This window comes from Drosophila takahashii, chromosome 3L, assembly GCF_030179915.1.
Source record: "Drosophila takahashii strain IR98-3 E-12201 chromosome 3L, DtakHiC1v2, whole genome shotgun sequence".
In the NCBI taxonomy this organism is placed as follows: Eukaryota; Metazoa; Arthropoda; class Insecta; order Diptera; family Drosophilidae; genus Drosophila; species Drosophila takahashii.
In genome coordinates, this window is record NC_091680.1 from 22327247 (window position 1) to 22349832 (window position 22586).

At 36.0% G+C, this 22586-nt stretch overlaps 3 protein-coding genes across 5 annotated transcripts; 1 reads left to right on the forward strand and 2 right to left on the reverse strand.

Annotated features, from left to right (window-relative positions):
* Window positions 1–32: 32 nt before the first annotated feature.
* On the reverse strand, window positions 33–14209 carry LOC108056306 (long-chain-fatty-acid--CoA ligase 5). 3 transcript variants are annotated; one of them, XM_017140044.3, is made up of 9 exons: window positions 14081–14209; window positions 13926–14016; window positions 11283–11476; window positions 10771–10925; window positions 4112–4285; window positions 2069–3246; window positions 1782–2010; window positions 1046–1219; window positions 33–984 (listed from the first exon to the last, which is right to left on the reverse strand). In XM_017140044.3, the coding sequence occupies exons 3-9, from the start codon at window positions 11347–11349 to the stop codon at window positions 847–849; spliced, it is 2115 nt and encodes a 704-aa protein (XP_016995533.2). In that variant the 5' UTR covers window positions 11350–11476; window positions 13926–14016; window positions 14081–14209; the 3' UTR covers window positions 33–846. The 3 variants fall into 3 exon arrangements, with proteins under 3 accessions (XP_016995533.2, XP_070071697.1, XP_016995534.2); XM_070215596.1 differs by having other exon boundaries at window positions 13926–14209; XM_017140045.3 differs by lacking the exons at window positions 10771–10925; window positions 11283–11476; window positions 13926–14016; window positions 14081–14209 and adding exons at window positions 5426–5634; window positions 8024–8132.
* A 2109-nt stretch (window positions 14210–16318) lies between these two features.
* On the forward strand, window positions 16319–17149 carry NijB (Ninjurin B). The gene is made up of 3 exons (XM_017140071.3): window positions 16319–16709; window positions 16811–16965; window positions 17018–17149. Exons 1-3 carry the CDS (start codon window positions 16490–16492, stop codon window positions 17147–17149), a joined length of 507 nt encoding a protein of 168 aa, XP_016995560.2. The 5' UTR covers window positions 16319–16489.
* A 31-nt stretch (window positions 17150–17180) lies between these two features.
* On the reverse strand, window positions 17181–22326 carry LOC108056325 (short/branched chain specific acyl-CoA dehydrogenase, mitochondrial). The gene is made up of 4 exons (XM_017140070.3): window positions 22166–22326; window positions 21974–22082; window positions 18562–19040; window positions 17181–18023 (listed from the first exon to the last, which is right to left on the reverse strand). The coding sequence occupies exons 1-4, from the start codon at window positions 22199–22201 to the stop codon at window positions 17400–17402; spliced, it is 1248 nt and encodes a 415-aa protein (XP_016995559.2). The 5' UTR covers window positions 22202–22326; the 3' UTR covers window positions 17181–17399.
* Between the last annotated feature and the right edge of the window lie 260 nt (window positions 22327–22586).

Here is a 22586-nt window from a genome sequence, read left to right on the forward strand (position 1 = left end):
ATAAAAATGTATTATTTGTTTTTTTTTTATTTTAATTTTTCAAATTATATTTTGAATTCTCTTGCGTTTGTATCTACATAAAGAAATTATTTAATAATTTTAATATAATGCTGCTTTACTTTATTGTTTAGCTCTTAATATGAAATAGTTTATTATTTTAGCAATTTATTAATAAATTTTCATTTGGTTTTTGTAAGGCAGACAGTGCAGTCCAAAGAATTGGATCTTTTTCATATTTATTATTTAGTTTGATCTGCTTCTCAGTTGAAGTTCCATTGTTTTTTAAATATATTTCCTCAGCATTTGCGTTGAACATTTCATTCCCATTAATTTAGTTTAGCGTGTCTAGTATATAATTTAAAAATGTTATTCTTCACTTTAGTTTTCCATCTAAAGGTGAGTGTAGAATACGATAGTTAATTAAAGCTTTCATTTTATTCAATTTGCTCAATATGTTAGTTATATATGTTTTGGTTCAGACTACGCAATTGTTTTCTATTCACTTTGAACTAGAATCATAAGTGTTTAAAGGAAATATATAGTTAACATATTATTGAGGGATCGCTTCTCGATTAAATTATATAAAAAAATGCGGCTGTCAAAAGGATTTTCCTTGTCAGTTTGAAAAGTTGTGTATATTTTATGTGTATTGTATCTGTATCTGGTGTATCTTGCGCTCCTCTTAGTTGCTAAGAATTGACGAAACTACAAAATTAGACAGTTCGCTTTCGTATCCGTATCTGTAGTCTTTGTTATCATCAGTTTAAAATGGTATAGGCATATTTGAATGAATGCTTCCCAGTTTCTTGAGTTCGATTCGTTGTTGATTTCTTTATAGGTATTGCTTTAATCCAGGTGTTTATACATATCCTCCAGCTGTGGCTTGAAGTAGCTCTTTAATTGCGGTCTCTTGGCTTTGAATGTGGGCGTCAGCAGTCCGTTTTGCACCGAGAAGGGATCCGGATGCAAATAGACATCTTTTACCTAAAATTGAATATCCGATATGTAAGTTTAAGTTCGACACAGTAAGGTCTTATCAACTCACCTGTTCGAATGACTTGAGTCCACTCTGCTTGCCCCAGTTGAGCATGTCGTCCATGATCAGTTCCTTGACATTTTTATTGTTGCACAGGACGGAGAGTGTGCCGCGTACATTGTTCTCCGTGGCCCATTGCTTCAGTACATCGGTATCAGGTACAACAACCGCGATAATGCAGCTCTAAAAAATAATAATAAATATGAAATAAATATCTATTATTTTAACATATATTCAAAACGTTGACATATTTCATTTATGATATGTTTGGCTTCGTCTAGCGGCCAAGTATTTTTTTGCTCATAACTATTTAATGGACTTTAAACACAGCAAAATGGCATTTAAACTTATGAATCCCAACCTTATAGCTTTTGTAGTTTCCGAGATCTAAGCGTTCATACAGACAGACGGACAGACTACAATATTCCCTTTTACTTTACGAGTAATAATAATAAATAATTAAAATAATGTTAAAATTTTGAAAACATTTTTAAAAATCTAAAAAGCAAATTTCATAAGTGTTTTGGAAGAGGAAATTAGATTTTTTCTACGAATAAGTTATTTATTAGTGATAGATAAAGAAGTGCATTTTTGTATGCAATTTTCTTTCAAATATTACACTAAAAAAGGATCGTTAAAAATTTAAAACAAAGTGCAATAAATCTGTATTTCTTCATAATCGTTACTTTTTTAAAAAGTTCTTACACAAAATTGTAGTAATATAAAGTTTTTAGTATAAACTTACCTTTAAGCTCTCTCCATAAACATAGACTTGATTAACGTACTGACTGAGCGTGTAGATATTCTCAATTTTCTCGGGCACTATATACTCGCCCTGGCTGAGCTTGAAGATGTGCTTGCGGCGATCGATGATCCTTAGGGTTCCATTTGGTAGCCACATGCCCACGTCGCCCGTGTGATGCCAGCCCTCCGAGTCAATGGCCTCCGCCGTCTTCTCTGGGTCCTTATAGTAACTAAATAAGTATTAAATGGTTTAATTTACGGTATTACAGTGATATTTAGTTGCCGTACCCATGGAACACATTCGATCCTCGCACACACACCTCCCCCGTATTTTGATTGGCAAAGTACTCCATCTCCGGCACATCCACCAGTTTCACAGCGTTGCAGGACACCGGTGGTCCCACATGGTTAGGCACATGATCACCCTGAACGGTGAGGGTTATGGCCCCCGTGCACTCCGTCTGTCCGTATCCCTCGAGGACCAAACAACCCAGGGCACAGCGCATGAAGGTGAGCACGTTGCCCGCCAGTGGGGCCGATCCCACGACCATTAGACGAAGATTTCCGCCAAATGCCTGATGCACCTTCTTGAAGACCAACTTGTCCCAGCAGCCGTTCCGCCGCATGACCCCCCTGGCGATCTCCTTCTCCTTGGCCCGCATGGCCATGTTGAAGAGACCTCTCTTCAAGCCCGAGGCTGCGATATCACTCTGGATCTTGTCGTAGACTCGATTCAGGAGGCGAGGCACTGCCGGCATTACGGTCGGTTTCAGCATCTTCAGATCGTTCGTCAGTTCCTTGATATCCCCGGAATAGAAGCCCACACAACCGCCCACATAGTACATTCCGTTCTCGCAGCACCGCTCGAACATGTGGGCCAGGGGCAGGAAGGATACCATCACGTCGCCGGCCCGAATGCGATGGTCGCCCATCTGCAGGATCACAGAACAGACGCCGGCCACCACGTTGCCGTGGGTGAGCATCACGCCCTTCGGATTGCCCGTCGTTCCGGACGTATAGCACACCGTGCACAGATCCTCCGCCGTCGGCGGGACCTCCGGATGATTGCCCTTGGCCCCCAGTTTCTCCACATCGATGAACGAGAATATCTGTATGCCCCGACTGCGGGCTCGCTCCAAGGTCGTCTGGCGGATGGGCTTGATGGCCACTATGATCTTCAGACTGCGCGGCGCCTTTTCCAGCAACATGGCGGCCTTGCCGTCATCCTCCACCACCACGATGGCCATGTCCGTCTGGCGTATGATGAAGGCGCAGGCGTCGGGACCCAGGGTGTCGTACAGTGGGACCACCACCAGGGAGAACGAGTAGCAGCCCTGCTCGTACAGGATCCATTCGGGGCGGTTCTGCGAGTAAATTCCGATCAACTGCTTCGGCCGGGCTCCCAGCGCCAGCATTCCGGCACCAAAGTTCTTGGCGCGCAGCAGAGCCTCATCATAGTTGATCCACTGTAAAAGGTTGGTCGTATTTTAGATGAAAATGTATTTAAAAATTCCAATTCGATATCCTTTATAAGTTAGTTTTTATAAAATAATAGTTTTGGACTATCCACCTGCTACTTATTGAGGTATTAAACGTATGCTCATTAGGGCGGTCCATAAAATGAAATTCTATTCTCACCCTCTTCATATGGTATATTAAAGTAAGCAAAAAATGTATGTGAAAACAAAAAAATATTTTTTCGTGATTTAGACCTGGCGAAACGTCTTCAAAGTTTCCTTAAAAATTACTCATACGACGCGTATAACAGCTCGAATTTGGTCGAAAAAATTCGTTCTCCCATTTCTTGTCTTGTCAAATTATGAATTTTGTTGGAATAATTTGTAAAAAAGGGAGAGCAAAACATCAACTGAATTGTTGAAATCTTTGCCACCTTGATTAGAAAAACTTTTTGATCCAGCAACAGTGCGTATGGGTGATAAACTTTGAAGCCAATTCGCAGAACCTAAAACACGATTTTTTCAAAAATTGTATTTTCGTATACCTTGAATACCACAATGCGCACCGTATAGGCGGGTGAGAGTAGGACCTTAATTTCAATACAAATGTAAACCCCCCTTATGCTCGTAAATGTATGGAAATTTGTTTTAAAAAGTATTACAATTTAAAGTCCCTTTTTATACTAAGATTGTGTTCCAAACTTTAAATATTTAATTTACTTTAATTCAGAAAACAAAAAATATATTTAAAAAATAGATAGGCAGACAGATACTAATTAAATTGTTTTCGATTTTATTTTTTAAATTTAGTATTAATTATTTTTAAATTAAGAAAATTGTAGTCAAAATATTGGTTAAATTTAAACTATCTCACCTGGTATGGGGATGTCAGGGTTTCGCGCCAACCGAGACATGGTCCATTGTTGGAGGCGTAGGCGCCCTCGCGAAACGTTTGGTACAGGGTGCGGACATTCTCTGTGATGTAGGACACGAACTTTCCATTCTTCGACTCCTTGTAGAATTTGGAGACGTGTATTTGTTCTGGACCCTGCAATGCGAGTGAAGTGACCCCAAAAGAAACAGAGAAATCGAGGACGTGCAATGAGTGAGAGACGTTGATAGAGATATTGCGGTAAAATACAATGAAATAGTATATATACAATCAAGAGATCAGTTTAGTAAGTGCAGCCTTTGGTTTTGGGTACTACAGACATATGATTGTTATAATTTTGTGAATTGAGCTAAAAAATTCAATGTTTTAGGGCCAAATGAAATTATTAATTAAGGGGTTTTCACTTTGTATCCTTGTTTAAGAGAAATCGGAAAGCGGACTATTAAAAGTTAGGAGCAATCACCTAACAAAACTACGGTAATCTTTATATTATTGTAATTCCTTCCTAGTAGAGAAAACTAACTAAATTTAAATTTGGTTTGCATTCTAAAGACCTTTTTCGAAATAACCTTAAGCTTTCATCGTCCACCAAACAGTCCATTTGAGTGTGTTTATTTTTGGCAACTCGCGTAATAAATCACAGCCAATTGTTAGATTAAAATCAATAACCATTTAAATTTATTTTCGTAGCCGATCGCTATGATATATGGTTTATTTTGGGGCTAGAGACATAAACCCATCACTCGACGGGATTTAATTTGGGCGCCCGAGAATAGAGTAGTAGCGCCATAGAGCACTTCCTTTATGGTAAACAGCTGCGAAAGAAATTACCGCAATGGCCGAAAGTGTTGATGTACGAGAACGAATATCAAAATACGCTACGATGGGGGAATATTTTTTAGGGGGTTCTGGGAGGAGGATCCTAAAAGTTAGTTTGTTTATTTTTGCTGGCTGATTTTAATGAGCAAAATGCAAATGTATTTTCAAAAATAATTGTTTTCCACAGATTAAAGTGCTTTCCAAATTCATTTTGTTTATATATTTCATTAATGACGCAAGTCTAAGGGGGAAAATGTTAATTTGAAGAGCATACCCCGAGGGGCACATGAGGCCTACCCTGTGGTGGATATCTAGTCGATGATCATATATGATCTAGCCCACGAAATGTAAGAGACGGTAAACAAAAAAAAAAGAAGCAAAATAAAGTTTATATTAGTTAATGCTTAGTTAATCCGGTGTTAGGTTGTAATATATTTTGATTTGTTTTTAAGAAAGTTCGTCCTTATTGGGAGTTACCTTGAGCACATCGCTCTGATTGCTTAGCTCGATGGGAACTCGTATACTGGTAATTTGACCGCAACACGACATGGCTTGGTCTTAATTTTATTATCACTTTTTAAGTTGATTTTATTATTGCAGATTGTTAGACACTCTTTTGATTTGTGGCTTTCTTTATTGATCGTTCAGATTTCATCTGGCATTTAATATGCACATTTTCCAAGCGACTGTAAAACACATACACGAACTTTAGCACATTTCTTTGGTCAATTTGCCGATATTAAAATAGCCGTTTTATTGCCAGGAGAATCTCAATTAGCCCAAGGGATGTTCTTATTTTACATTTTCACATTAGGCGAATTTCATAACCACACCAAGACCGTTTAAATGTTAATTAGAGTGCGTAAAAATAGACTTTTGGTTTGTCGGAAATATTTGTTTACATTACATCGAATTTTATTTTATGTTTATATTTTCCTAACGTTCGATTCAATTCGAATAAAAGCAAAATAAAGTCCTAAGTTTTAGTTGTTATAAGCTTGTATACAAACTACATTGTTTATACCTATTATCCAAAATTTAAATTGAATTTTAAAACCAGAAAATAAACAAAATACAAAAATGATATTGAAAGTTTTAACTCTTTTCTGAACTATTTACATAATATTATTTGATTCAATTTTAAAATTAAAAGTCTATTGCTCTAATGCACAGTTTGTTAATTAATGTAGATACCCAGGAAATTCTCTTAAATCACTTTACAAAATTCTTTAAATTGCGGCAATTTGCATCGTATTAAAGGCCAAGCCAAAAGTCAAAAACCAAAGCATAATTATAACGCCTGGCTGTCCGTTTACATATTTTTGGCAAGTGCAGCCCCAGTCAATTTTGTTTATAATTTTTCAATATTGGCAGCTGCAGGGCGGCCCCTAAAGGGGCTACAAAAAATACAGAGAGATGCGAAATGGCTAAAACAAAGAGAGAGAATGGCCAACAATATCGACAAGGCGTCGTCTGCGGACTTTGCTTGGCCTGCCCCAAATTAATTTATAAATAGTTCGTTTGGGGGTAAAAGCGTTCCACTCTGTTGTTATCTATGAGACCCGTGTGTGTGGCCGCATAAAAGAAAAAAAAGGAAAACATATTTTCACACACACCAGAATGATTGTTGCAAAAAAAGAAATAAAAGAACCATTTGAAATTTCTCTATAGAGACGATCGAGAACTGACTCATGGGGAACGCGTTTCGGGCCTCATTGGGATGTCTTGAGGCAATTGGCAGAGAGCAAACATTTTCCTCAATGAGCAATTCATCTTTGAGTTATGGTAATTGTGGTGGTCATAAAATTGGCCATAAACTATTGGCTAGAGAAAGGGCGAGAGCAGAAGAAAAGAAATGAATGAACCAGCGGGGCCAGAAGAAGAATTTTATTTGGATCTGCAGCATATCAATAGTTTGGCAGCATATTTTTTTGAAAAAATAAACGAAGCCCAGAAAAAATGTGCGGGAATTTCAAGGTCGTTTGGGATGACTTTCCATTTTGTGTTTCCAGGTGGCTGGCACATTTTACATTATATATTATCTGGTACATTCTTTAAATAATCGCTGAATTCTGTGTACAAATGTTTCACCATTTTTGTTATGTCAGTTTAAAAAAACCAAATTATTTTTAATCTTAAAATTCATTATGAATCTAGATATATTTTATAATTGTACTTTAAAAAAAATTGCATTAAATGAAATAAAGGAAGGAGCTATAAAGAATTTTGTAATTAGGTTGACTATGCTAAAGCAAATATCTACACAGCAGATGCTTTTTCTTCCTGACATTAAGCTTGATTGATTAAGATAGATTTCTGGCATGTTATACAGAAGTGAAATTCAAAAGAATTAAATGTAAAAGTTCAGAATCTTAAATGTAAAGTCTGTTTTAAATGCATTTTGATACAATTTTGGGTATTTAAAATGTATTATTACTAAATTTTAGTTGTTTTGAGGTCGTCAAATTGCAAGTTCAAGTAGAGACCTAATGTAATAAATATAAATTGTTTTACCAAGGCATTTACGCCTAAAAGTGCACATGGCCCAAAAATTGTTCAGAATGGTCAGGAAACATCTCTCAATCCCCCTCTAAATATAAACAATTACACAATTTTATAGTAAATTGGAAAAACATCGTAAAGATCAAATCAATTTAAGCTGTTTACAAAACCAAACCAATAAAACCAAATTTGTATCAAAATGATGTTAAAATTAGTATATAAGTATTTCTGTGGGTTGTGGTCTTCCTTAGATGTTTTAAGTATAGAACTGTGTGAACTTGAACTTGAGGGGCTGAGTTCACGTGGCAACTGCGACGGCACTTTGACACTTTGGCAAATCGATTTCCATGGGAAAATGTTTTAATTTTTCTTCGTTATTTGCTTTTCACTTTTTTGAACATTTTTTTTGGTTCTTGCGCTTTACGTAATGAGATTAAACGCTTGTATTTTTGTCAATTTGTTGCAAATTGTCGTGCGTTTTTTTCGCTCTTCATTTTCGCTTGGTTTAGTATACACGAGCTATTATTTATAAAAAATACGTTTGTTTCATAGATATATATCTACGATATGTACATTATGTTGATGTTGTTGTTGCTTGTTTTTTCTTTTTTTTTGGGATTTTTCTAATTTGAAATATATTCTAGGGGCTTCAGCCCGTCACGATCTGCGCGACACGATGTTGAATTTCGAACTGAATGGCAGAAGTAAAATATTGGCCGTAGCTAAAAATGATTTTGGCCGGCCCGAGGCATCTTCTTTTCTTTTGGGAGAGAGAGTGAGCAGAATTGAGAGTAAAATATCGGGGCTTTAGGAGAATTTTCGGGGGGATCATGAAGAAGAATGCAGCGTTTGGCTAGGAATTTAATTCGTTATATGTTCTTATTTTGATAATAAACGGTGTTTCTTCTTCTCTTTGTTAGATAGTTCTGATCTAATTTTTTTTAGACCGATCAAGTTGTTTGCCTGTCCTGTCTGAATTTTTTTCTTTACTACACGCTTTTGCAAAATATCTTTTTGGTGTTAATAGGGTGCTGTAGGTGTGGTTTTGTTATAGTGACAGCAATATTTTAAATCTTTAATAACCGAAATGATTTATGGTCCATAAGAAAGGACCACGCCCACTTTTTGGCCTCATAAAAATAAAACACATTCGTTTACTTTTGGGTATTAAATATATGAATAGATACTACAATGAATTAAATATAATATTTAAATTAATTGGATTATACTTTTTTTTGTTTCAGTTAACTAATATAGTAGTATACTTTGGGTACAATAATAGTATTCTATAGGTACTATAGTAGTATACTTAAGTACTTTTTTTTGTTTCACTTAACTACAATAATAGTATCTATAGCAAAATATCTTTTAGTATAGTATACTACTATTTGTAATATATTAGTATTATATTTGTAATATATTAGTATTATATTGGTATTATAGTAGTATACTATTGGTAGTATAGTAGTATACTATTGGTAGTATAGTAGTATACTATTGGTAGTATAGTAGTATACTATTGGAAGTATAGTAGTATACTATTGGTAGTATAGTAGAATACTTTAGTAATTTTAACACAGAAAACCCACACCACTTCGACAATTATAAAATCCTTTAATTTATTTGTAGTACCTTTTTTAATCCACATAAGCTCAATCCTTATTCCCATAAATTTATTATAAAACGGTTTATTTACTGTCCATTACACATTTTTGAATGAATGTTTAATTAATTCACTTTTCATACAAAATCCCCTAAGCATTAGCTCAAAACTAGTTCACCTCGCACATATTTATCGTTTCATTTGCACCTCAATTTGCACTCATTAGCAATTTAAGTGTTCATATATTGGAAAACACTCTATATGCTAGAAAGAGCGCCAAGTACTTGTTGGTGCACTTGCATTTGTATCCCCAGACCAGACTAAACAAACACACAAAATGACTAACATTCAAAAATGCATAATTACGTATAGTACTTGCTTTACAACCGCATACGCAACATGTAGCTGCTCATATGTAGACAGGTTGGCCCTGTCTTGTCAAATGTTTGACATTTCCTTATTATTGTGTTGTTCTTTCATTGTTTGTATTTTTTCTGGCGTATTTTTTTTAGTTTTTGGGAGCCAGTTTTGTGTTATTACTAATGCTCTTAAAATTATGCTTTAAAAATAATAATATTTTAAAAACTGGAACCGATTTAAAAGAAAATTTCTAAACATTTAAGATATCTCTTGGGTCTATAAATACAGAAAACGGTTTCTATTAATTAAGCAAAAAATATTCGAACTAAATTACATTATTGAACATTATTGGTTATTCTTAGAACAATGTTCTCTAAATATTTTTTGAGCTGCTTTGAACCAGTTTTAACCGCAGCAAATGCATATTTAGGGTATATTCAACTGAATATTGAAAAGAATTTAATATTACTGTAATTAAGTTTAATTTATATTAAAAAATTTTCTTAGCTTTTAGTCTTTTTAAATTTAATTAATTTTAATTATTTTTTTTTAACCAATTAGTCTGCTGCGTTCCACTGTGTCACCAACCTTCAACCCCCGTAAATTCTTGTTTGCCATTTTGGCAATGCCAAATATCGCGCGAAATATGGTATTGTGTCAATATTTGTTTATTTACATGACATCAACACAAAAGGAAAGGTCCGTTACACCAACGCATGAGTAAAATGCCGCCGAGTGTCAGTTGGAGGAAATTCTTCTGACAATCGTGTGGCGGTGGGTGGGGAAAATATTAGCATAGATCGAAATTGAGAGAACCAGGCGACTAATTAGGGGAAAATGCCAATTGAGCCATGTCAAGATTTATTATTGTCGTGCCGCTGTCATTTGATAATTTATCAGCGAGAATGTTGCAGTCTTGGCAAGAGCAATTTCAAATTTATTTATTTATTTTCCTTTACAGCTCGGTACTCAATTGGACCGTGAGGTGGTGCAGATATTTTTAACAATTCGTGTCCCACTGTGGCAAAGACGTCATGGCTAAAAGTCGAAGAACAAAGGCGAAACTGAAAATCGAAATGGTGAAAATGTGTGAAAATCATGTGACGACAACAACGAAGCAGAGTCAGTTTTTGAGAATCCGAATCGTGATCGCACTCAACGTGATTGTGGACATGTGCACATCAAAGCTTTTTTGGGATTCGCCTGTTCTACCTCAAATAGACCCAAAACCTAAGAAAATCCGAAAAAAAACCGAGCAGCGAAACAAAACAGAAAACTCAAGACAAACGATTGCCAATTGAACATTCAATGATGTAATTGATGTGCTCAAAGTTTATCAATTGCGAAATTATCATACCTCAAGCAATGGGGATTGGTTTTCCAGAGGCACTAACGGTCGTTCCGGTACGGGTCTTGTAGCAAAATAGTATGCAATGCTTGCGGCCAGGCTTCCTAGGGTTACAGTACCCAAAGTTCCGCCCAGATAGTACAGATAGCCATCAATCTCGTCCCCTGGGGAAGGCAATCGGAGTGATACAAGTTAATAAGATGGCGTTAAAGATGTTTGGAATTATTAAGACGACTAATGCGGACTAAAGCCGCAATTGTCTTTTAAATCAAAAAACATGGACAATTATTTTAAATTTCTAGAAAAATTAAAAACGGTTTATTTTGGCACAGTTCAATTCTAATTTACCGAGAATTGGTTCCTGTATAATTAATAGCTCTTGAATTAACAATTAAAATATTAAAACTAAATGGAAGGAATTTGTTTAATGTTCTCAAGAGCAAAATGTTTTATATTGATCTTGGATATAATTTTCGTGTTTAAATGCAAAAATGTTATAAACCTTGTAAAACAATACTTACAGAAATATGAAAAATTGCTGACTATCAAATGATTGACGTAGGCCATAACCGATTTTTCCGGCGTCATCGCTTTTGTTCTCTCTCTTTACTTATATTATTGTTTTTATTGGCGTTGTAGTTGTAATTTGTTGTTGTTCTTTGCTACCTGAGTGAATGTTACGTGTTTAGCTTAATGATTGCCCGCAAAAGATAGCCTGTAAAATAATCAATAAAAGTGCACACATCAGTTAAATGTTTTATAAACTATATTTTGTAATAACAGGGTTTTTGGGAAACATTGCACTTGGAATACGACGCTTAACAAGGCATTTATTATACTCGGTTCCCATGTCCACGGAGTGCAATCAAGCTGAACCAGAGGGCAAAACCGCAACATTCGAATACCATATATTTTCCGCCTAATTAGAGGGTAATCCATATGCACACATCTACCTATATTTCTTTTTATAGATAGATAATTGCCACTGGCCCCTTGACGAGTCAAGTGACAGCAATTAAAATGCGTTCAATTCGGAATGATTATTCAAATTGGACTTACAGCTGTATCATATTTAAAGGATAGATTGAGCTGACCAGATACGAGAATGTCAGATATAGAATGTCATTGTCCAAAGTCTAGTACTGTTTGAAATTATTAAATTTATTTTGTACGTATTGCAATGTCTGGCAGAGCTGCACTTGTCCATCAGTTTTGCGATTACGGCTTTATCTCCTATGTTTTGAAAACGTCTTATCAGTCTCTGAAATACAAAGCGTCAAAAAAAACTGCAAGTACAAGCAATAAACCTATAAAGATTAGAATTCTCAATTAAGGCTCTCTAATACTCTTCAAGTTGCATTTTTTTAATTTTGGCCAGACATACGCTAATTATTTCCAATAAAAAAATTGTTATAATTTTTAAATTAGTCGTTATGAACTTAATTTCTTGACCCAGTAAACCTTTATATATACCTAATTAAAAGCAATGACATTTAGTCAACCATTACCTTAATATACATTTTTTCCTTTCAGCTTTAATAAATTTATTTTTTTTTACTTTGCACTTCTAAATAAGAAAACAAATAGCCTTATTATTAAATAAGCTACTTTCGTTTATTTCCTGACATTGATTTATAACTTTACTTGACCTCAAGCATAAGCACTTGCCATAAACTGCATTCTAACATAACCGGTTTCTCATGATTGAATATTTAATTTTAGTATTTCCCACTTATGAAGGCTAAAATATTGAACCACATTACAAGTTGGATGGGAAATCCCTAGAATTCGACAGAGAGAGTAGATTAAACTGGTTTTGAATTGCATGCGAGTATAACAAAAATGTGTTGCTGTATGAGAATATTCCCTGGCTATTTCTAACGTGAATATAATTATCATAATAAATTGTTATTCAATAGCAAGTTTATCAGGTAATGCTATAATTTACAATATTTATTTCTCAAAAACAGAAATACCTTTTCCTTTGTTACTAACAAACTATTGGTGTAATTTAAACAATGATATCAAATCATACTTGTTCCAATTACTAAGATTTTGCACTATGGAATTTTGTATACTGAAATCTGATACAAAGTTATGCACATATGTTCAGATTTAAAAAGGGAAAACTCAACTAAACAATTTTCCTTTTCAGACCAGAAATGTAAGTAACAACCCTCTTGCTGGATATTAATTACTCGCATGGAGTAAAGAAACTTTGCAAATTTGTAATCCTCTTTGGTTTGCCACTTCGGCGGATTGTAGACTGCATTGTTGCAGAGGCAAACGCCATAAAGGCACCGAGAAGACCGACCTACTTTACCCACATAAACAAGCGGCCAGTGGAGCGCATCCCAAGCTTTTGCACCGCTGATAAGACTCGGGACAGCAGAAACAGCAAGAACAGGGGAAACCTTTATCAGGCCGGGAGTGAAACTTTGCACCCAGACATCTGGTCGAGGCCCTCTCACTAAGCAGATTATTCGCCTTTGGACAATGCAGACGGACGAACCAAAAACAAGTGCGAAATTTGTAGTCTCTGGACTTTAACAATACCTAATAATGCCTTACAAATTGGTATTTAAATTAATGTAGAGCCGTTTAATTTTAATTGCCTTTTTTATACAATGACTTTTTAAAAACCATTGTCTTTGAAATCTTAAAACTTTTATATTGAATTATATATACATTTTTCTAGGACTTAGAATCATAATTTAGATTTGCATAAGGTCATAAACAATATTTAAAATAATTTTTTGAAAACTAAATAGACTAAGGTTCAAATATTCGTAAATTCTTTTTTAATGATGGTTTATTTTTTGTGCATTTTCTGGGTCACATTTAAAAGTCTTTCAGCTAAGGCCTTCTACCCCATTTTTCTTATTATATCTTAGTACATCAATAAGAACATGGTAACGAAGTTTGCAAATAAAGGAACGTGCTTATATTATGCAATATAAGCAAGTGTGTTTAGGCCATGCTATTGATTTTATAGGCAGTTTTCTTGATAGCCGGGTCAAATCAGGTTTGGGCAAACAAGAAGAGGCCGAAAAAGAGGGCATGGAGGATACAAAGAGCGAGAATCAAAATGGAGCCTACTGAGGTCAAGGCGGGCACATGGAATTCTCGGTCATTGATTTTTATTCGTTTACCACAGAACTTACCTAAGGAATCTGGACTACTCGTAGATGAAACACATTTGTCGGGATTATTTATATTTAGGCACGGGCCGTATATCCATACACCTAAATTAGCCTGGGAAAATCAATGAAAAGTTTACGTTTCGACACTCGCGGATTCCTCCAATCGTATTTTTTACCGGGTCGTTTTTGGGGGGCGTATATATAGGCGTAGGGCGAAAAGAGAGAGGAAAAGCCTTAGAACCGAGCATGGAACACCGAAAAACCGAAACTGAAAAATTACTGCTAAACGGTCCGACGTTCCAAACAGAACTGAAAACTGCCAACCGAGAACCGTGGAAACAAAGTCCGTTAGCGTTTGAGTCTCCGTTTTGAGCATGCGTGCAACTACACTAACAACAAGGGCAATCGCAATCGCATGAATGAAGCCACACAGAGAGGCAAACACAGCCAAGGAGGGAAAGCCATGCACTGGCACTCGAAGAAATTTATCAACTGAAAATTAGTACATTTATTAAAAATGGGGGGTATTGAACTGAATACTTATTGGTAGGCCAACATACGATTCGTTAAATGAAATATAAATACAATTATTCTTTACAAGACATGTTTGACAAGTTTAAGGGCTCCTAATGGTAACTTCAAAAACCAGAAAAAAGCTAAATTTCATGAATTAAAAATTAATTTTTTTAAAGTTGTTGTATCCTAATAGTATACTCAGATTTTTTTTTTTTTTTTTTTTTTTAGTGTAACTCATTTAATTTTACATTAATCAGCCAACTTAATGGCTATAAAACGTATAGTACAAATAGGAACAAATAACTGGAATACATAACAGGATGGCGAGTAACAAATCTTATAACTTATAATAGAAAACTAAAACAACAATACAAAAAACGCATTACTGCTTCAGGACTCGTGAGACATGACGTCCTCTTGTCCAGAGATCGCCGGGGTGCCTTCGCTTTAGCCGTCTCCTGTTCAATGGGTTGGCCAAGGAAAGTATACTCAGAATGTAGATTATTTTTAAACCAAATTAATGTATATTATTTGTTTTTGTTTTAATATGTTTTTCATTTAAGCGGATTAACTCAATAAATTGGTTAGTTCTTTAAGTGGTTGAAATGCAAAATATTATATTTTTGCAAATACCAATTTTCTGAATTTACTTAAATCGTATTTTCTAAGTGTAAGAGAGCTCCACAAAGAGAGCGCCATGTGAGAGAGCACCAGCTCCAGTCATAACAAACACCGAACAAAGTGGCAAACAAACTACACGTGCTAAAAGGCTTTCAGAGGAAGGGGGCGCGGCGCAGTGGGAGTGGCAGAGAGTGGAGAGAAAGCCGGTTGCAAAGAGAGAGCAATTGTGTCTGTCAGTTTATGTAGCGGTTTATTGGGCAGGGGAATACGGAGACCAAAGGATAAGAGCCGCAGACAAACGGCTGTCTTTTTACGACCAGGAGCAACGAGGGGGTGTCATGACGCACTTGTTCTTTTTCGTCCTGCAATGCGACACGACTTTCGAGGGCTGTTCCGAAATTTGAGGTTCAATAACCACAAAAAAGGAAAAATGACATATTATAATTCATGTTGTTTTAATTTAACAATGTTTAGAGCCATCAAAACCCATCAATTTACCGCTTTTTCTACAACTTCAAATACAAATATCTTTAAAAAAATCATAACAAACTACAATTTATAAGACACAACTAATCCAAAATTTTAATTATTTTATCATCACCATTTTCAAAGCATTGTCTGAAATGTGAATATAGCATGTATAGATTTAAATGATTTAAAAAATTCAAAATCACGTATACGTAATATATTGTGTTGGCAATTGCACAGTAGAAGGGAATGAATATTATTAGATATATGCATTATGCATTGTAAATTTCTTAGGTGACTAATTGAACCAAAGTGAATCAGAACTTTATAATCTACCCTCCAAATTTTCGATGTGATACTGCCATACTTGTGACAGCTGTCTGTTGAGTTTAAAAGTTTATTGGCGAAGAATCTATAATTACTTGTAAAAGGTTAGCCTGATTCAACTGTCAATTTTTAAAGAGTCCTTTACATGTGGACTTGAAAGGGAACGCAGAAAATAAGCCAAGACTTTGAGAATCAGGTTAAGCTGCCAACTGTGGTTGGGCATCCCATAAATTCTTGTTTGTGGTCCTTGTTTATTCAGGTTTCATGGGTTTTTTATGACTTCACGTGCGAAGCATTAAACAAAAAAGTGCTTGAGGTTGGGATAATCAAACAAAATAAGGTAAAACGCCTCAGTCTCGTGTACATGTATTTAAAAATTCATTTTAAAAATCCCCTTGACATATGTACATTAAAAGTTAGCTTCCTTAGCATACTTTAAGGCAAACTTTCTAAGTCAGTACAACAACCCCAGCGTTTTTTCAGGTCGTCTGATGCCCCAGTTTTTTGGGGCAGCTCGGTCAGTGTCATTTCTTTTTTATCATTTGAAATATCGCGGTTAAATTGCGGTTTCCATGCTCGAAAACAAGGCAAGCTTTTCGCATTCTTTAAAAGGAGAGCATTGAAATGTTTATTATTCGACGAACACTTGAACAATGGACAGCAGCGAGGTGAAAATATCTTTGGAGGATGTTCCCAGCTCCGGGGGAAGTTTTGCCAGTACAACCAGTGGTCCATGTTGCGGTTCAGGAAGGGATGTGGTTGTGGATGTACAGGAGGACGATAAGGATGAAAAACCCAAGGGTACAAAAAAGAAGTGTTCCAGCGATCTATCTGGAGGAAATAGCTATGCAGCAAACAAAAATGTTGCTGAAGGTAAGAACTTAATATTTAAAAAACATTCTTTAATGTTATTATTGTGTGCCAATAACTTTTTATTTAACCTTTTTATTTAACCTTTTTATTCAACCTATCAGGCCTTATGGATATAGCTTTGCTCTCGGCGAATGCCAATCAACTCCGGTTTTTGATCACCTATAATGACAAGGCTTCCACCTACATATACAGCATGATCATGGTGATACTTTCCCTGGTGCTTCAGCTCTTAGTTGGAATAATGCTGATCTTTAAGGTATGTAAGTAAGTCATTATTAAAGTAACCTTTTTAAAGGAAAATTCCACAGCGACGTCTTAAGCGTTTTAAGAATCGAAGCTACGAAAGAACGAATGATCTCTTGGTGATGGGAGTTTTCATGATCACCGTGATCAACATATTGCTGGCGGCTTTCACCACAACCGATGGAGGCAGTCATTGAAAACTTATCAATTATCCATTTTCCAAATACATTTGTTATATATTTTTTTTGTGTATATATTTTAATTGTATTTAATACAATATAACAGAAAGAACTATGTGGTAAATGCTAAGGTAACATGGAGGGAACCGATAACGGAAGACCGTTCAAAATTGTTCCAGCGGTTCCCACGCATAAATGCACTTGACGTATCTGACGTACGATATCTCAGCTTGTGTGGGGGGGATTTTATTAAGTAGGACTAATCTTCCTAACCGGTGTAATCCTTCTTGATGCACTTGGCAATGGTGCTGAGCTGCATGTTGGTGGTGCCCTCGTAGATGGCTCCGATCTTCACGTCACGGTAGTACTTCTCCTGGGGGAAATCGCGGGTGAAGCCGACGCCTCCCATCCAATCGACGCACTTGATGGCCGCCCGTTGGGCCACCTCCGAGGCGAAGAACTTGGCCATGGCGGCCTCCTTCTGGAAGGGAACTCCCTGCTCCTGCAGACGAGCCGCGTTGTAGGTCATCAGGCGGGCAGCCTCGATTTCGGTGGCCACGGTGGCGATCTGGTGCTGCATCGACTGGAAGTTGTAAATGGCATCGCCGAACTGCTTGCGCTCCAGCAGATAGGGAATGGTGGCATCGAAGGTTCCCTGGGCCAGACCCACCATCTGGGCAGCGATTCCGATGCGGCCCTCGTTCAGGAAGCCGGCGGCGTACTTGTAGCCATGGCCGAAGGTTCCCAGGATGTTCTCCTCGGGCACGCGCACGTTGTCGAAGGTCAGCTGGCAGGTTCCGGAGGCACGGATGCCCAGCTTGTCCTCAGGCTTGTTCACGATCAGTCCGGGGGTCTCGCGATCCACGATGAAGGTGGTGATGCCACGGTAGCCCTGGAAAAAATTTGAAAAATATTCGATATTTATTATATAATTTATTTATTTATTTATTTATTTATTTATTTATTTATTTATTTATTTATTTATTTATTTATTTATTTATTTATTTATTTATTTATTTATTTATTTATTTATTTATTTATTTATTTATTTATTTATTTATTTATTTTTTATATTGAATCTTTTAAATATTCTAAAAAATCAAAAATGATTCGCACATTTTATTATTTAGCGATCTTCAATCAACTGAACTTTAAACTCAGAGCGATTAGATGGTAATCGTTTAAAATAACATAAAGATTAGCTACGGAAAATATTATGTGATCGACTAGAGGCCTGCGAAAAAGTGAAGCCCAAGCTAATGAAAATGATTGAAAAACTGTGATTAAAAGTAAATGAACCTACTTAACGCAAGGTTCTCACTAAAAAAATTAAAAAAAAACTTTAAAAAAAAAGCATTTTACAAGGATCATCCGATTTTTTTACTTCTTAGGTTTAAAGTTGAGAGATTCAATTAACATAAACTACTTACATCCTCTGGCTTGGCATTGGCGAAAATCAGGAAGACTCCAGCCACATCAGAGTTGGAGATCCACATCTTGGAGCCGTTAATCACATAGTGAGAGCCGTCCTTCTTGGCCACCGTCTTCAGGGAGAAGGCATCTGATCCTGCTCCGGGTTCGGTCAAGGCGAAGCTGCCGGCATACTCCTGGGCCAACTTGGGCAGGTACTTGGCCTTCTGCTCGGCATTGCCGAACTTAATCATCAGCGAGTTGACCAGGGTATTGTGGATGTCCACAAAGGCGGCCACGGCGGGATCAATCTTGGACAGCTCCTCCACCACGATGATGTTGGTCATGAAGTTGCAGCCACTGCCTCCCAGCTCGGTATCGATCTCAATGCCCATCAAACCGTTCTCGAACACAGCCTTAACCACGGAGGGATCGAATTTGTGCTCAAAGTCCATCTTCTTGACCAGGGGCTGAATCTGTTCCTGAGCCAGTTTGGCAACTGAAAGTGAACGAAAACAATTCATTATTATTTTATTTTATTTTTTTCAATTCTTATACAGTACCCAAGTCAATGAATATTTTTATTTAATTTACCCAACTTTGACTAAAATGTATATATTTCCTAAGTAAATTGATCATTAGAAAAATAAAAAAAAAGTACTAATAAATAATAATTAAAATGTAAATAAATTAAATTAAATAAGTTAAAAAACTATAAAATAAAAACTTTTAACGATCGGTAGAAAAGCTTTAAAACTAATTTTTTGTAAAGCTTTAAAGAACTTTTGACTACACGTTTTTAAAAAAGACGAGTCTTAAGCTTTTTTCTTTTTATTCTTTTCTACCTCTTTCTCTTCTAAGGGGGCCCGATATTTGCTGTTGGTCTTCTGTTTGTATAAGTTGAGGTATGTATTTATCTATATACATTTGTCTGTCAGATAAAAAATCTTTGTGTGGGTTGTGCGTGTGTATTTTTTATCAGCAGATTCTCCGATCGCGTGGGGCTCTCGCAGCTGTCTTTTTCGCTAATTCTATTATTCTCTCGACGTATTTATTATTGATCTTTTTAAAGCATTTTTTCTTGACATTGTTTTTCTGCTTGGAAAGCCAGCAACTGGTACACACCCACAAAAGTTCTCACACCTTAGCTATTCCCCTTCTTTATTCACTTTCCTGCCATTTTGCATACATTTGGAAATATTTTTTTCCTTTACTTATCATGGGAAATGTTTAAATAATTGACCAACTTTGTCTATTCATTTAGTTTTCCAACCATATGGGCAGGGGTCAGTGGTTTTCTGGCAGATGTGACGTGTCCCAATAGACTCGATGGTAAAGTTTCATTATCCCTTTTGGAACTTTCCTTGAAATATTTAATATGAAAATGCATGAAAATCTATACTTTTGTGTTAATTGGCTTGGAAATTTAATAGAAAAATTAACCTTAAAGGAAAACAATGTTTCCAGCAAACTAAGCAAAGAATTATAAATTTTAATATTTAAATAAAATATCTATAGCACTAAAATGACACTGACGAATTTAAATAGATATTTTAAGAATTTTTATTTCTGGATCATTAACTTTATAATTTATTTAACAATTTTAGTGTTAACTGTACCATTACTTATAGTGAAAACAGCTTAAAGAAAATAAAAAACCAGTTTTAGTTCATGCACTTGGCCACTTTGCATTCAGCTCAGATTACGCAACAGTCAGGCCATATAGACACATACTCTCCCACTTAGAATTTGTATATACCATGTCATATACCATATAGATTGAGACCAATTTAGTGATTGATAAGCGGGACAAAGGAACATTAATTTTGGTGATAAAAAGAAAAATGTAACCTTCCCAACTAGGAATTAGATGGATTGCAGGGGGACGTAAATCCTCCCACTCAGCTAATTCAACTCTCTAGGGAAGGGCGCCCGACCAAGTGCCACGCCCCTGATTGTCCGGCGTGATCACTAGAACAGTGATCACAGGTGGGCAGGGGGCGTGGCACAGTCGCATTTAATGCTCTATCACAAGTGTAACGCTATTCGGTTGACGTATAAAACCAGAACCAAACAGCTGACTGACCTGTGAAAAGTGTGTTAGGATAGGATATTACAGAAAAAATTCCACCCACGCTTTAACTATTATATTTCAGAAAAGGAAGGCTCGATCGAGCCGAGGCTCGAACTCGCGCTTTGGTAGATTTTATTCTTTACTTTACCGGCCCCTCAACGAGGAACACCACGGCCAGCCGAGAAAAAGCAGCGACGAAATTCGAAGTTGAGTGGTGGCGGCGGACGAAGGTTATTTTTAGACCACGTGTGTGTGAGCGGGAGCGGGTTCGGGCCTATGTGTGTGTGCCGTCCCACCCCTTTTTTCCTTCAGCCCACCCGAGGTGAGTTTTGCTTGCCGGTTTTTATGCTCTATTATTACTTTTATTCTTGGAAAATATTATTAAATAAAGAACTAAGGTGAGAGGAAAATTTGGGCCTCAAAAAAGTTTGTGATAAGGTTAGACCTTGAACTTGCCAAGCTGGCAGCTTTTTGGGTATTATTTAAACACATTTTAAGGGCGGAAAAACCTTCATTAAAATGTAATAAAAAAAATTGTATTTTTCACTTGTTTAGACACTTTTACAATTAATATTTTTTAAAAACACAAAATTAGAAAATTCATGTAATAAAAAAACATTCCTGTTATTATCTAGTTTTCGAACAGAAATTTTCACAATTCAAACATTTCCTAAAAAGCAATAAATAAATAATTTTTAATAATATTTGCCCCTTTTAAAATTGTATTTTTAGATGTTTTTAAGGAAAAAGAGATGATTTTAAATACTATTTATATATTTAAATAATCGAATGATTTTGTAAAAGCCACCAAATTAAACTGAAATAAAATTAGCATATTTAATTATATAATATTCGCTTTCGGAATTGATTTAATGGAATTATAACCTACAGAAGATGGTAATTGGGGCATCAATCATAAAAAATAAAAATAAAAAATTAGAGAATTTATAAAGGTGAATATGTGCACAAACATCATAAAGAAAATGGCCAAACCTGCCCACTGATATTAAGTGAAGTGACTTCTACTATCAAAATAAAAATGTGCTTATCTGGCAAGCGGCCTCCTCTCCTCTTTCCCTCGCCAAATACACTTTATCAGCAGAAAAAAAGGGAAAAAAATTGAAATAATATTAATAGTGCAATTTCGCTGGGTAGTATAATGGAAATGTTAATAAATAACAACAAGCAGCAGCATCAATATGCGATGCTCTCAGTTACGTAACAAGCAAGCCAACTAAGCGCCATATAAATATCTAAAAATTGGACATGGAAAAAAACACGCTTATCAAAATGGGTCCACAATTGGATTTACAAACCCTGTATTCCGATGCCCTATATAAATCTAGAATGAAACTCACCAGTCTCCTTCATCATTTTCTCATCGTCTGTAAGGAAAGTGAGGGGTGGGGGGAGACCGGCTGCCGAGGACATGGCAGCATTTTGCTGACGTGCAGCGGCATTAGCCAGCTAAAAAATAAGTAAAGAAATACGAATTATAATTGAGTTATTTAAAGGGAAAAGTGAGAATTGTGGGGGCGTGGCAAACTTACCATGCGCACGGGCAGTTTCTTCAGGCTGTTCATCATCTTGACTGTAGTGGAAAAATTAATTTAATCAAGAGGGCCAAACTGGACTTTATTAAGGTATTCGGAACCGATCGCCTCAGACACCACAACGCAACAGTTGGCTGCTCACACGCGACTGAATTACCATTCTCCAGCAGCAGATACGATCAGAAGAGCAACTAGATTTTGAAAAAGCTTTTCACCACCAAAACTGAATTTCAACACAACAAGCTTGGTGGTTAAAATGGCAACTGTTAAACATACGAAGAGATGGTGCCCACATATTTTTCAAATTTGATAAATATATAAAAATTTATATTTTGTTTTATGTCCCCTAATTTGTATTTATAAATTAATATGCACACTAGTGCGGTCTACATTTGATTTAAAATTTTTAAGGACCTAT

What these genes read in the sequence shown, in the direction of transcription:
- LOC108056306 (XM_017140044.3), bottom strand. Translation starts at nt 11,349, where the DNA reads ATGACGCCGGAAAAATCGGTTATGGCCTACGTCAATCATTTGATAGTC. An exon ending in ACCAATCCCCATTGCTTGAG is followed by an intron (nt 4,286 to 10,770) that starts GTATGATAATTT and finishes CTCGCATTGCAG; the next exon opens with GGTCCAGAACAAATACACGT. An exon ending in GGATCGAATGTGTTCCATGG is followed by an intron (nt 2,011 to 2,068) that starts GTACGGCAACTA and finishes ATACTTATTTAG; the next exon opens with TTACTATAAGGACCCAGAGA.
- NijB (XM_017140071.3), top strand. Translation starts at nt 16,490, where the DNA reads ATGGACAGCAGCGAGGTGAAAATATCTTTGGAGGATGTTCCCAGCTCC. An exon ending in AAACAAAAATGTTGCTGAAG is followed by an intron (nt 16,710 to 16,810) that starts GTAAGAACTTAA and finishes TCAACCTATCAG; the next exon opens with GCCTTATGGATATAGCTTTG. An exon ending in GAATAATGCTGATCTTTAAG is followed by an intron (nt 16,966 to 17,017) that starts GTATGTAAGTAA and finishes AAAATTCCACAG; the next exon opens with CGACGTCTTAAGCGTTTTAA.
- LOC108056325 (XM_017140070.3), bottom strand. Translation starts at nt 22,201, where the DNA reads ATGATGAACAGCCTGAAGAAACTGCCCGTGCGCATG. An exon ending in AGAAACTGCCCGTGCGCATG is followed by an intron (nt 22,083 to 22,165) that starts GTAAGTTTGCCA and finishes CTTATTTTTTAG; the next exon opens with CTGGCTAATGCCGCTGCACG. An exon ending in GAAAATGATGAAGGAGACTG is followed by an intron (nt 19,041 to 21,973) that starts GTGAGTTTCATT and finishes GTTCACTTTCAG; the next exon opens with TTGCCAAACTGGCTCAGGAA.